Source organism: Mycteria americana, chromosome 2 (assembly GCF_035582795.1).
Source record: "Mycteria americana isolate JAX WOST 10 ecotype Jacksonville Zoo and Gardens chromosome 2, USCA_MyAme_1.0, whole genome shotgun sequence".
Taxonomy (NCBI): domain Eukaryota; kingdom Metazoa; phylum Chordata; class Aves; order Ciconiiformes; family Ciconiidae; genus Mycteria; species Mycteria americana.
Window position 1 is genome coordinate 57,911,990 of NC_134366.1, and position 12,986 is coordinate 57,924,975.

Consider the following 12,986-nt stretch of genomic DNA (forward strand, 5'->3'; position numbering starts at 1 on the left):
AGTTCACTCCGAGATACTCTTATTTCTTGCGGTTTGCAATGCAGAAACATGTAAACACTTTTTCAGATGAGTCTTGTGTAGAATGTACTATAACAAAAAGTAATGTTTTGCCTCTGCTTGTTTTCTTCTTTTTTTTGTTTTTGTTTTTTGTTTTGTTTGTCTTGTTTTGATTTGGGGTGTTTTCTTCTTTTTCTTTAGGATGGTGAGCCAGTTAGACCAGGAGTAGCCATGACAGATCTTGCTACTGGGTTGTATACATATGGAGCCATTATGGCTGGTTTACTTCAGAGGTATAAGACGGGCAAAGGACTGCACATTGACTGCAATCTCTTGTCATCTCAGGTAGGAGTTTTAAAAAAATCGCTTTTCATTGTGTAGATGTTTGAACCTAAGAATACCATTTTGACATAAAATAATGCAAATTAGTTAGTACAACTAATGACAACAATAGTAATGACAATAATGGCATTAAGTGACAGTTTCCTTATTCTGCCACTCTGGTAGTGACCATTTATATGACATGGTTATAGTTACTACTGCATTATGTTTGGTTCTCACTTTTCACAAAGGACCTCCATATTCTTTGAAAACATGGGTTAATCAAGGTTTATAGTATCCCTGAGATTGTAAGTAAGAGTTGCAGTAGGAAATATGAGATAGACAAGCATAAATGGTGAAACCACTGTTGGAAGGGAGGCCTTGGCACTGGGTAATATTACTACCAGAGTGACTGAATGACTTGTGCAAAATCACCCAGAGCAATCAAGTATCACCCAAGTGTCAAAGTAATGTAATCCAGGAGGTCTGCTTTTTGGCTCTGGGAATTAAAGAATAAAGTAAGCTTGAAGATGCAGCATTTTCTCTAAGCATGTTAAAGAGAAATCTTATCAAAATTGTAAAGACAAAGATGTTTTGATCATGAAAGATATACCATAGAACATGAATAATGAGACCTTTAAATTGTCTTTAAGCATCATTGGTGCAGTAATTTATAATTCACAAAAAGAAAGTGATGTTGGTGTGAGCTGCGTATGATTGGATGATACGTTGTCTTGCTGATGTAGATACCTGCTGGTAGCAACTGGGTATACAGTGCATAGGAATTTTTGTGTACGTTTTAAAATGTACATCAAAACTGTATGCAGTACTAATCAAAACTACTATAGTGCTCCATTGTTTTTGTCTTTATTCAATTGTATTTTTCTTCACATTATACCTGTCAGTACATTTGAGAGATGATAGAATGTCCATTGTGCAAAAAGTTGGCCCTGGTGTGAGCAGGAGGTTGGACAAGATGACCTCCAAAGGTTCCTTCCCACCTATATGATTGTATGATAATAATGATTGAGACTAATGATTGAGGTTGCTCTTGTTTAAATACCTACTGCTCTTGTTTAAATACCTACTGAAATCAGATCTGGAAAGGAGGGGAAGCCCTTGCTTAAATCAACAAAGAATTTTTCATTTGTTTCAGAAATGTTTGTAAGGACTGAACTTTTCATCATACTTATGTATATTTGTAAATGTTGTGTCTGTATTTGAAAAATATAATAAGCAGTTTAGAAAAACGTTTTAAATGTATATTAAACTTTTATTGACTATTCTGTATATATATATATGGAAGGTTTTTTTTGTTTGTGTAAGGTATCATAGTGCTTTATATTATGGCAGCTTCTCCTTGTGTTTTATATTATGGCAGCTTCTCCTTGATCTTTTTCATTTCTAATTTTATTAAAAGGACTTCCAGTAATTTCTATTAATTTCTAGAGTAATTCTGTTATTTTTTGATTCCTTGTTCCACAGTTTTTTGGCTTTTTTTAATGGAGCCTTCTTGATTATTATTTGATATTTTATCAAATGCTGGAAGTAAGAAGAGTTAAAGTTAGGTGTTGCTGTAAATCTCTTCTTTTATTTCACCTTACTTTGTCACCTCATTTGTCTTTAGAATCTTTTTTCCTTGGTTAAGATAGATTTTGCTATGCACAAAAGTATTTTCATATTGCAAAATTTCCATCTGAAGTTACACATCATCATCCTTTAGGCCACCCACTGCCATACACAAGAAAGGGTATGAAGACTTGGGTAGATGTTAGTGAATAAAGCATGATATGTGGTGTTTGATTTCTGTGAGCTTAGCTGAAGAAGTACTAAATGGTGAAGGGACAGTTTAGTGTTTCTATTTTTTTTTTTTTAAAACATTAACTCATTCCATGCTTGTTATCAAATGATAGTTATCTAAAAGTTATTAAGAAGTAATTCCATACATGCAGACTCTTATTGAAAAATAAGTATTTTTATTTACTTCAGTGCTGGGTAAATTAAACTGAAGTAAGTTGGTATTTTGGAATAGAGTATGGGTATAAGCTGTTATTCAGAAAACAGCTATTTTGTTTTAGATAAGCCTGTTAATTCAGTCCAAATTAACTTTAGGTTGTTGGCCCAAGACTGTAATGAGAACTCTTACTAAATTGGAAAAAATATTTATGGATGAGGTGCTGGGGTACCAAAAATAAACCCATGTGATCAATCCCATTAAAAAATGTGTTAAAATGAATGAAGAAAAATGTAACTGACAGCTGAATCTCTCTGAGAACATCTAGTTTTCCTGGTTCGTTTTCTTTCTTTCTGCAAAACTGAGGGTTATTTGTAAGTCTTTAAGGGTGATTGTACTAAGAAAGAGTAGCATAAATCTAAAAATGTAAAAAAAGAAATTACTCTTGCAGTACTACTGGTGGTAATGTTTTTTTTTAAAGGGAAGTTAGACAATTACTGTGATATGATCAGGTTCTTGAAAGATCCATGCTTTCGAAGGGGTTATGGTTTTACATACCAAGCTGAGATATCTAAAGCTAGCTCTTTCTCATGTGATGAATGTTTAAAAAGAATGGGCTTTTGAAGTCTCTCACGGATGCTGCCTAAACAATAAGGAACCTGAAGTTGTAGACTTTTACTTTGTTAGGTTCTTGTTGCAGTTGATTAATGGTGGGATCTAGAGGTCAAACAGATGCATCACAATAACTTTTTCCTTCAGTGTGAGTTTCACTGGAGTGTAGTAATTTTTAGTGAGGAAAAAAGGAATCTTTTTTTCTGTGTGTAAAACAAAAGTGCTACTGAACCATCCTCCTATTAATAGTGTTACGACAGCAGGGACCTGTATGAAACTTTTGCTTTTGTCACTATTCCATACACTGAGCTAATATAGCAGCATGCTTGCGCCTTTTGACCATCCCTTCATCTGAACTGAGAATTGTGAAGCTGGCCTTACACATATGTCTTCACTGGGCAGTGTTGATGACTTTGACTGTGTCAGAGAGGAAAAAAAAAACCAAAACCCAGGGGTTAAAGCACTTAAATAATTAGAAATCCCTGAAAACCCCTTGGTTTATTTTATAGCAAAAAACCTAGCTTTTTGCAGAAAACCATCACTTTTCTGCATGCCTTACAGAAATGCAAGACTTTTTTACATTTTTTTTTTTGCGGCGGGGAGGGCTGGAGGATGCTTTTGATATTAATTTCCTGCACAGATATGCTAATGACAAAGAACATTGAACTGAATTCAAGTGCCAATGAAAATGATCTGAAGCTTTTTAAAGAAATATCCCACTGACTGGCAAGTTTGTTTAGTATTTAACTGGTCTGTGTAGAATCAAATAAGTGAAATCCTGTTCTCTAAAGAAATGTTACTTTTAGAATATCTTAAAAAGACATCTTTCTTTCAAATTCTGCATGTCAAACATTTTTGCCCTATAGCTTTATAGTAGCTTATTACTACCAAAGAGGATTTCTTTCCCCTCAACAAAATAGAATTCTAGGATTTTATTGACAAGAGAGATACGGTGACCGCTAGGATGTGGTTTTGCAGTGAGTACTAACTTTCTGTATCTCTCATCTATAAACTTTTAACCCACGTCATACAATTCCTTTGAAATTTTTAGCTTTTAGATGATTTACAGTTGTCAGCTCCAGACCTTTCAGCATCTAAATAGTGTCCTTTAGATGATGCTAGTAAATAAGAAGGAAGTGGGTTTTGGATTTGGTTCCAATTATGCAATTGTGCCTTTTCTTCTGTTGTGGCTTCAAAAAAAATCTCTTGGAAGTTTTAATATCCTTCCTGTATTTAATTACAACCAGGCTCCAACAAATACTGTAATAAGTTGGTTTCTCTTGGATTGAAAATCTGCAAGAAGTATTTTACATTTAACATTTCTGCAATTTTGGAGTGTATTTTTTTTCCCAGATTCCACAGACAGGATAATGTGGTTAATATTGTTTGTATTATATGATTGTTCATCAGACACTTCTCTGCTTCTAATTACTATGTTTTAGTTTGTATTTGCCATAGCAAACTCTTAATCTCCTCTAAATTTTGAAGTGACCCTAGAAAAACCTAGCAAATTGGTATAAAATAATGTAATATTCCATCTTTGTGCTTTAGTTTGGCAGTTGGTTTACTGAGATAATGGTGAGGTTTAGAAACTATTAGTTTTTGTTTCTGCATCACTTTTTCCCAAGATGACTGTGTTTAAGGCTTATCTATTTAAGGTGCTTTAGTGCTCTCTATTCAGGGCTTTCATGACATGTCTTTTACAAATTGTTGTGTATAGGTGAAACTGGTAACAATTACATACTGCCTGCAGGATATATATGGCTTCACAGCATCCTTGAGCAGTAAGTTGTGTGAGAAATACCAATCTTAGAACTCAAATACTGTTCAGGTGTCTTGGCTGTGTCTTGTTGCTTCTCTGCTTGCTAACTGAGAGTTGTGAGTTGACTGAATACAGAAAGAAAATCTGCTTTTTAAGAGGTCATTGCTGCTGGTGATTTTGGAGTACAGCTAGGAGGACTGTTACACAGTTGTCTTGGGTATGGTTTGAATAAGTGGTTCATTTTTACAAGCTTATAAAGCATCATCTTTGCAAAACATTGTATTCTTAATCTCCATCATGATAAAAAATTGTGTATGCACTGTATGGAGATGTTTTTTCCACTGCATAGCTCTGCTATGGAAAGATAATAAAATCTGAATTAATGTGAACATTTCTTTAAATATATACTATGCATTAAACATTACTTGGCTACTATTCTTGATAATTTCCATTGAGGACCTCAGTATAACTAAGAACAGAACTTATCCCTCGGGGTTTTAAGTAGCCAGAATTTTATTGAATAGACCAGAAGACCATACTAACATGGCAGTAACTCAATTTAATATTGGCCTCTGTGGAATGTGTGTTGTGATTTCTAATGATTAGTTATGCAAAAAGTCGTTGGCAGATCATACTCCAACTAGATCTTGGATTTATTTAGTGGCTTTCTTTACTCTGTAAACAGAGTACGTACCCAGATTGCAAGGGAATTTCTTCTTTAGCTGCTATCTGACAGTAAATTCTGTGCCTCTTTGTCTTTGCTACTATTGTTCTTGTGCTAATGAAACTAAGCCTGAATGTGTTGCAGCTTCATTTTCCTGTGTTGAGCTACCTCTGTCATCAATTAGAGAAAGACTAGGAAGGAGATAGAAAAAATATGCCCCTTTAATACATAATAAAAATAAAATGGCTATCTGGAGTGGTTAGGGGAGAGAGTTTGAAGGCAAAGGAAGACATTTCTTTTAATGAGTTTATTATTTAGATGACCTTTGAATAAGGGTGTAATTCTGGAAATGGAATCAAGATGTTTGTTGTAGTTTATTACCAGCAGATCATATTTTGGGATCATGCAAAGTATTAGGAGAAGAAGGATAAACTGGGTAGGTTCAAAAGAAATGGGAATGATTTAAGCAACTAGTAGCAGAATAAGCACTTTTAGTGTACCCCAAAAGCTTACCCCTCCCTATAAACTCATGGAAGCCTTCAGAAGTCATTCTGTAAATTGGTCAAATTTGGGTAGGGCCTTTCAACACCTTATGCGCTACTTATTTATATAAATAGCAAGGAAAAGGGCTGTAACTTGATGGAAGAGGTTTCAATTTTATGTCATGGAAAATTTTAAGTTAGCAAAACAACTGATATCTATGTGCTGTTGAATCTCTGGAAATCTAATAAACCTTAACAAGTATGTCATTTTTGGGTATGCTAATGGAACGCTAGCTAAGGTTTGAACACGGCTTGGTTTGATTGCCTCACATAGGTCTGATTGAAATTTCTCTGTAGACTATAATTTATAAAAAAGCTGAAGTAAAGGATGATGCTGAAACAAATTTGGACTACTGACTTTTTTGGTCTGATGGAGTTCTGCTGCCGTGACTCTGTTTTTCTCCATGTTTGTATTATTCAGCACTGTACTGTTTCTGGCTCATCAATTAAATTGCGAACTCTTTAGTGACATGTGATTAGGCCAGAGCTCATAATTCATTAGTTATGTATTATAATATAGTGAAAGCTATAAAAAAAAAGTATTTGGACTCTGGTTTAGGACTTCTAAAAGAGGTATCCATTAAACTCTATCTAAAAGTCAGAGTTCAGTTATTTGTAAAAATGCTTTGCCTCCTTTGGAATGAATATTTGTAGTACTCTGATAAAAAATTATGTGAAGTTATTTTCATTCAAGCTTACTCTAATATAACATTTTGTTTTTTTGTGTTACTATTTAAATATTTTTGTAGATCGATTAAAGAAAAACTTTCTTCTTCAGAGAATCATTTACAAATTTGTTGTCAGTATTGAAAATGCATTATCAGGCAGAAGTGCCATATTTTGACTCCAGACTCATTGGTAATACTAACCCACTTATTTCTCAAATCAAATAGAACTTTGGACCACGTTTCTCTGACTTTTATGCTGTTTAACAGCTCAGTAGATGAGCCACATCTGCATTGTGGACAGCATTAAAGAGCTCAAAAAAGCATTGTGGACGACTGAATGGTGGGTGTTCATTAACGCTGCAGAGGCACAGAAATACAACCTTGTGCATTGTAAAACATGCTATTTCAAACATTTCACTGAATTGCATGCGTTTGTTTCTTGTGTCATCCCTGTAGTTACACATTAGCACATAAGTACTTAATGGGCAGTGTCCAGAGATCTTTCAGTGTTACAACTAATGCCAGTGTTGTTCTGCTGAGATAATACTCTTACGACTAGAGGAGATTTGGCTGTGGTAATAGGGGTGGAATATTTGCACATTTCTCACCCAACCAAATAGACATGGCTTGTTTCTGTATGTGCCTCCCTATGTATCAAATTAAAAATCTAGGAACCTACCTGCTTGCACTGCTGCAGCACAAGCTGTTGAAATTACTATTATTTTTGTGGAGGGACAATTCTCCCCAGGTAAGATGAAAATGACGTTGTCAGGAGCAGACAAGCACCCTTAAGATTCTTTTTTCTGTGCAAGTATTCATGCTGATAAATGTGGAGACAAAGATGAGTGCTGTAAATGGTTAGGTGTTATGCATATTTTCATTGTAAATGGCACTGTTTCTAATCACAAGATCAAAAGTGAAAAGTGCCTTAGTACAGCTTTTTTTGGATTTTGGCAGCTTTCCATGGAAAAGCATCCTTATTACTGATCAAATAAAACAACAGAATCCTTCACAATGTGTATGTAGCATTCAAATTGGAGCCTCTGGATACTAACCTATTACAAATAATAAGAAAAATTGTTCTAGTTATTCTGATGCCTATCCTCACAGGTAATTAATTTTTATATGAGCAAAATCTGTTTGTCTGGATTTTATTTATGTTTTGCTCTTTTCATTCTCAGCTTTCAAATACAGCTACTGTTTTTAAACTCAAATTGTTCTGTGTTTCGCAAGTATGCTTGCAGTTCTTTTCATGAATAGAAGCCACTCTGAGAACTTGATCTGTGCTATTTTCTAGACAATCAATGAAATACAACCAGACATCACTACATAGAATTAAAAATGAGATAAGTTGTAATTCATATTAAATGCATAGGTTCTTGGTGGGAAAGGCTATAATTAAGGAATTGTATAAGAAAATGTGTTATAGTATGAAAAAAACTATAAAATGTAGCAGAAGAAACATTTTGTCAGTTAAATTTTGCCTGGACTTAGTAAAGCCATGTGAAAATACAGAGTGTAATGCATTTAATATTTCAGTGGATATATATTCTTTCTTCAGACAAGATGGAGACTTAAGGAAATGATTGTAGTAGTGTCATTTATAGTTAAGGTTTTCTGATATGTCTGTTATCAGAGTCTGATTTTAGTTTTTATAACTTTGCCAAAGTTTTAACTGTTTTGGCTGAATTTTCCATGTTATGGAATTGTGAAAAAGTGATTTGTTTTCAAAGTTACTATTAAAATGATTCATCTGTTTCTAGGAACATGTTATTGGAAAATATATTGATGGGCTTTTTTTTTTTTTTTTTTTCATCCTGAGAAACTCAATGCCTTCATTCTTTGGAGTGGAAACTTGAAATCTGGCAGATGAATCACCCTTGTTTCAGGGAAGTGTCTTTTGAAAGGAACTCAGAGTGGCGGAAGGTGCAATGTGTACAACATATGACATGCATAAAGCCTGGTAGGGACTCTCTGGGAAATTCGGTGGAGTGTTTGGGCTGTGTGTTCCCAAATAAGTTAAAAGTAAATATTCAATAAGTACCTACTAATTAAATGAGTCAGAAGCTTGATAGAAAAGTACTATAGGACCATATGATTAAGGTTCGTATGTAAGTGCACCGAGATCTTGCACAGAGTGTACAGACTAACTTTGGAGTTCTTGTTTTTGGTGGGGGTTTTTCTGGTTTTTTTTTTGTTTGTTTTAACCTGAATATTCTCTTTAATAGAAATATTTTTTTTAAAGTGACAGATTCCTTAGAGCTGTTCCTGTGTTATTATGAAGCTGAAACAGGAATTTTTCAGTGGTTGTAGTAGTATGTTTTTTACACTTTCAGAAAAAGCTTATTAGTATTTTATTTTAATCAAGAAAATGTAATTTATTCTTCATTTTAAAATCTTGCTTTCTTCAACCAGAGCTCATTTAAAATAAATCTCCCCCCCCCCTCCCCCCCCCCCCCCGCCAGTGCTGTCTAATAGATTCTATGGTCAGAACTTTTATTTCTGATCCTTCACCTAAAATTCATCTGAGTGTGTGTAGGTTTGTTGTTTTGGTTTGTTTTTGTTTTTTTTTTTTTTTTTTTTTTTTTTTTTTTAAAGTGGAGACTAAGGAGAGAGAGTCCATCTAACATTTACTTTCTCTTGAAACTGTGTGCTGAATAATATATTTTTGAAATTTCAAGTCCTACATCTGTTAGTTGCATCGATCTTTGCTATTGTTAATACTAATTTAATCTTAATCAGGAGATGATCTCTATGCTGTGGGAAGCACAGAAGTGTTCATTCTGGTCTTTTATAAGCTCTAAATAGCTCATTAAAAAAATCATTTGTAGATCAGTTCTTTTTATTGTTGCATTTCGCTGAACTCAGCACTTCTCTGCTATGCAAATGCTTTGTGTTTTTGAAGATGCCTCAGTTTCTCTATATTTATGTAGTCTAAACTTTGTTTTTTTTAATAAAGCAAAAGTTGTTTTCAGCCATAATTTTCACACTAAAAAAGTATCTACACAGTTGTGCACTTTAAAGTCTGTTTTGCTTTCTTTAGCTTTCTTCCCCTCTGAGAATCCGTGTTCAAGATAGGGTTTTCAAATACATTATCTTTGTTTTTCTCATTGCATGTATTTTTTATTGTTTATAGTTCATTAAGCACCTCCTAGCATATGATTTCTGTGACTGTGATTTGCTGTGTGCTATTTGATCAAGTGGCTAACTTTAATCAGCAAGTGCCACAAGCTGCATGTGATTACTAGCAGGAGTTGGATACTTGCTTAAGTGTCTGGTTGGAAGGCCCTAAAACAGGCCCTAATATGAGACCTGTTCTAAAATTGTAGTTCTTTGTCATTAAGGATTTGATTTTATCTTTACAAGATTGTATTTGTGTCTAGGTGTATACGATTTGCTGATGATTCAATGCCAGGAGTTTTCTTTTTTGAAGTGTGAATTCATGATCGCTTCCTGGAGCTTCACATTAAAAGAAATCAGCATCCCTGGGAAGAAAACACTTTTTACCCAGAGCACAGTGTTCACAGAGCATAATGTGACCACAGACATTTTCTACAGGGGGTGTAGACTCTTTAATAGTAAGCCTTGGCCTACGTGATAGTAGTCTTGCTTTTTTAGTTAGCTTTTGCAGGCCTCTTCAAAGTCATTCATGGAATTTGCTGGTCTGCAAAGCACTGGTTGAAAGCAGCTTACAGTACTACTGGCTCTTGAAGGCGAGGGAGAAAACTACGTGGAGAGGGATTATGGGACAACAGTTGTGAATTCAGGAGAAGGTCAGACCTGCTGCCTCGCACAGTTGTAGGGACACCACTAGAGAATTTGTAAAATCTTGCTCCTTTGTGGGCAGTGGCTCTGCTCTGTACTTGCAGGTAGGGGTGTCTGCCCAGCCTATGGGTGTATGGCACTCTTGAGCTGATTTTTAGCTCTTGCAGAGCTTTCAACTCCAGGCTAGATGGGAGGCCTTACATGTCCAGACATAAGGTGATGTTCGTTGACAGGCCCTGGGAAGGCTGTGGCTTCCTGCTGGGGCCCGGTGGAATGGGCTGCCTTGAATCTTGGCGGCTTTCTTGCCTCTGTGCGAGGCTGTGGTTCCTGCTGCCCAGTTCATTCTTGCAGGATTTTGAAACGCAGTTGCTTGCCTAAAAACTGGTAGAACAGTACCGTTCATTGTGGCATGGTGCCATATCCTGAACCAGTTGGGTCAATGCTTAGGATGTAACATAAAACGTGCGTGCACTGTCCATGGCAGCAATGAGGTGATTGCAGACTAGTAAGAACTTATTTCTACTCTTATTAAACCTTGTGGCTAAATGTAATTAGACTTCAACTGGAAGGGTGGGGTTTTCTTCTGAATGGAGTGGGGTTTTCTTGGTAGAGATAGAGGTTTTTGATTTTGATGTTTTGGTTTTTTTAATGAAAAAAACATTCAAGAAGCAAGAGCCGAGGGTCACCCCATGCACATGTCCACGGAAGCAGCTTCAATACAAATATACAAATGAGAAGGGTGATGGGGGTAACTGCAAAAGCAAAATTAGTCAAACTTGAATCTTGATTTATTAGTGTCAAACTATTTATTGCAAGATGGAAAGGGGAAAACATGTAAAACAGTAAGATCAATCATTAGGTAAATACTAGAATAGGATCAGTGATTTTAAGAGAGCTTTTTTAGTGTACACCAAATGAGGATTGTGGTCTTATGTTCAATTTTTCTCATGTAAAGATCTTTTTTCCATGTCATCGGAAGTGTGGAAAAGGTGTAAGTGGAAGATTATTGGCCTTTGCACAATAGAAGACACTGAAATTTTCCAGGATGATTTTTTCTACAAAGTTATAAATTAATATTTGCATTACTAGTTCAGTAGTATAGTGTAAAATAAGTTATCTGTGCTGCTGTAAAATGCCTGTGTCTCAAAGTTCCTAAAAGACAGTCTACATGCTTACTTTAAGAAAAAGTAAACAAAGAATGAGGGAAAAAAACAAATTAACTGGCTAAGAGTCAAAGCCTTGTTAAGATATGTGGCAGGAAAGCAGGCACAAAATTGGAGGGAGAAGAAAGTAAAGAATATAATTAAAATGTTATTTTTTCCTCTTCCCAGTTACCTGTCTTCTTTTGTTATTCATACACACTTGTTGAACTTGCATGTAGATGATTGATTGACTCAGTGAACTCATTGTAATAAATTATGTTTGATGTGCTATCTTGAAAAAAATCTTTTGAAATTCTGTCTCTTCTCTTTGTCTGCTCACCTTGTGGCTTTTAATATCTTGGTTCCCATCTGTCTGATTCCATCATAAGCTGAGCATAACTTTTCAGACCTTAATGCAGCTTTCTTTTTGTTCTGGTTTAAGTAAGTATGTAACGCAAATATGTGATTTGGCCATCAACAATAATATCAGAAAGGAATGTTGAAGTGTGTGTTCCTTTTATTGATGTGAAATAATGAAATGCTTATCTGTAGATATTTGATAATACATATTTACAGTGCATAGATCTGTCTCTGCAAGCAAATGAATACAGAGATGTCTGTATCATTGTATTACATCTGCTTTAATGTTACAAGTCCAAAGGTTACTTTTAAGGATTAGCTCTTAATTAAAGGAGAAAAGAAATGGGTCTATAAGGTTTCAGGAAAGCAGTTTTAAATATAGATTTAAAAATACTTAACTGAATGTGTAATACAGATCCCAAACTTCATTTTGAGAGATTGATTGTACTATAGATATTCCTACTGCAAGAAGTGTCTCTAGCAGTGAGGTCCTGAGTCTTGAATTACAGGGGAATTTGGAGAAATAGATTTATTTTCTTAAAAACATTTTTTCTAGGGAATATAATGTCTGTAGAAATGTTCAGTTGGGATATCTTTTTTATGCTTATAGTTCAGCAGTTTGCTTGACAACTATAAGGTATAGGTAGATAAATTCTTTGTATTCTTTATTAAGGATGTAAAATGTGTATGCTGAAATATTTTTTTGGATAGTGCCTTTTTAGTGAGAGTAAATCTTTGGAGAGACCAGGGAGAATGAACTGAACCAGGAAGAGAGGAAAGGGAAAGGCATGGCACTGTCTATAAGAGTTTCATGGGACAGTAGAAATAGAATCATCTTCTAAGTCTGCTGAATTCATCAGAGAGTTATGAAAGGGGCAAAAGGCCACAGAGTTCGCTCAACTAAGTGTGTTTATACATAAAACACAAAGCACTGAAATATTTACTTTGATGTGGTCAATATAAGTTTATTTGTATGATGGTGATACTACTACTACTACGACTAATTCTTTTTGGCTGGCTGATTTGACTAAGAACAAGGTATCCAACTCAGAGAAGGAAGTTAAAGGGAACCAAAAGCCTTTTTCCTTCATGATTTATTGAAAATACAATAATAAGTAAACCAGTTTCAGCAGGATACATAGGCATATGCATTCAAGCAAGTGCTCAGTACATTGACTGAAATGGAATTATTCTTCAGA

General features: G+C 34.9%; 1 protein-coding gene across 4 annotated transcripts in view; it reads left to right on the forward strand.

Annotated features, from left to right (window-relative positions):
* Positions 1-12,986, forward strand: part of SUGCT (succinyl-CoA:glutarate-CoA transferase) — a 336,948-nt gene that overhangs the window by 51,370 nt on the left and 272,592 nt on the right. For all 4 annotated transcript variants that reach the window (XR_012774277.1, XR_012774278.1, XM_075493575.1 and 1 more), the window contains exon 8: positions 199-342. Coding sequence is in view for 2 of the 4 variants with exons in the window: in XM_075493575.1 (XP_075349690.1) it covers positions 199-342 (144 nt within the window). In the remaining 2 variants the exon portion in view is untranslated. The remainder of the gene's footprint in view (positions 1-198; positions 343-12,986) is intronic.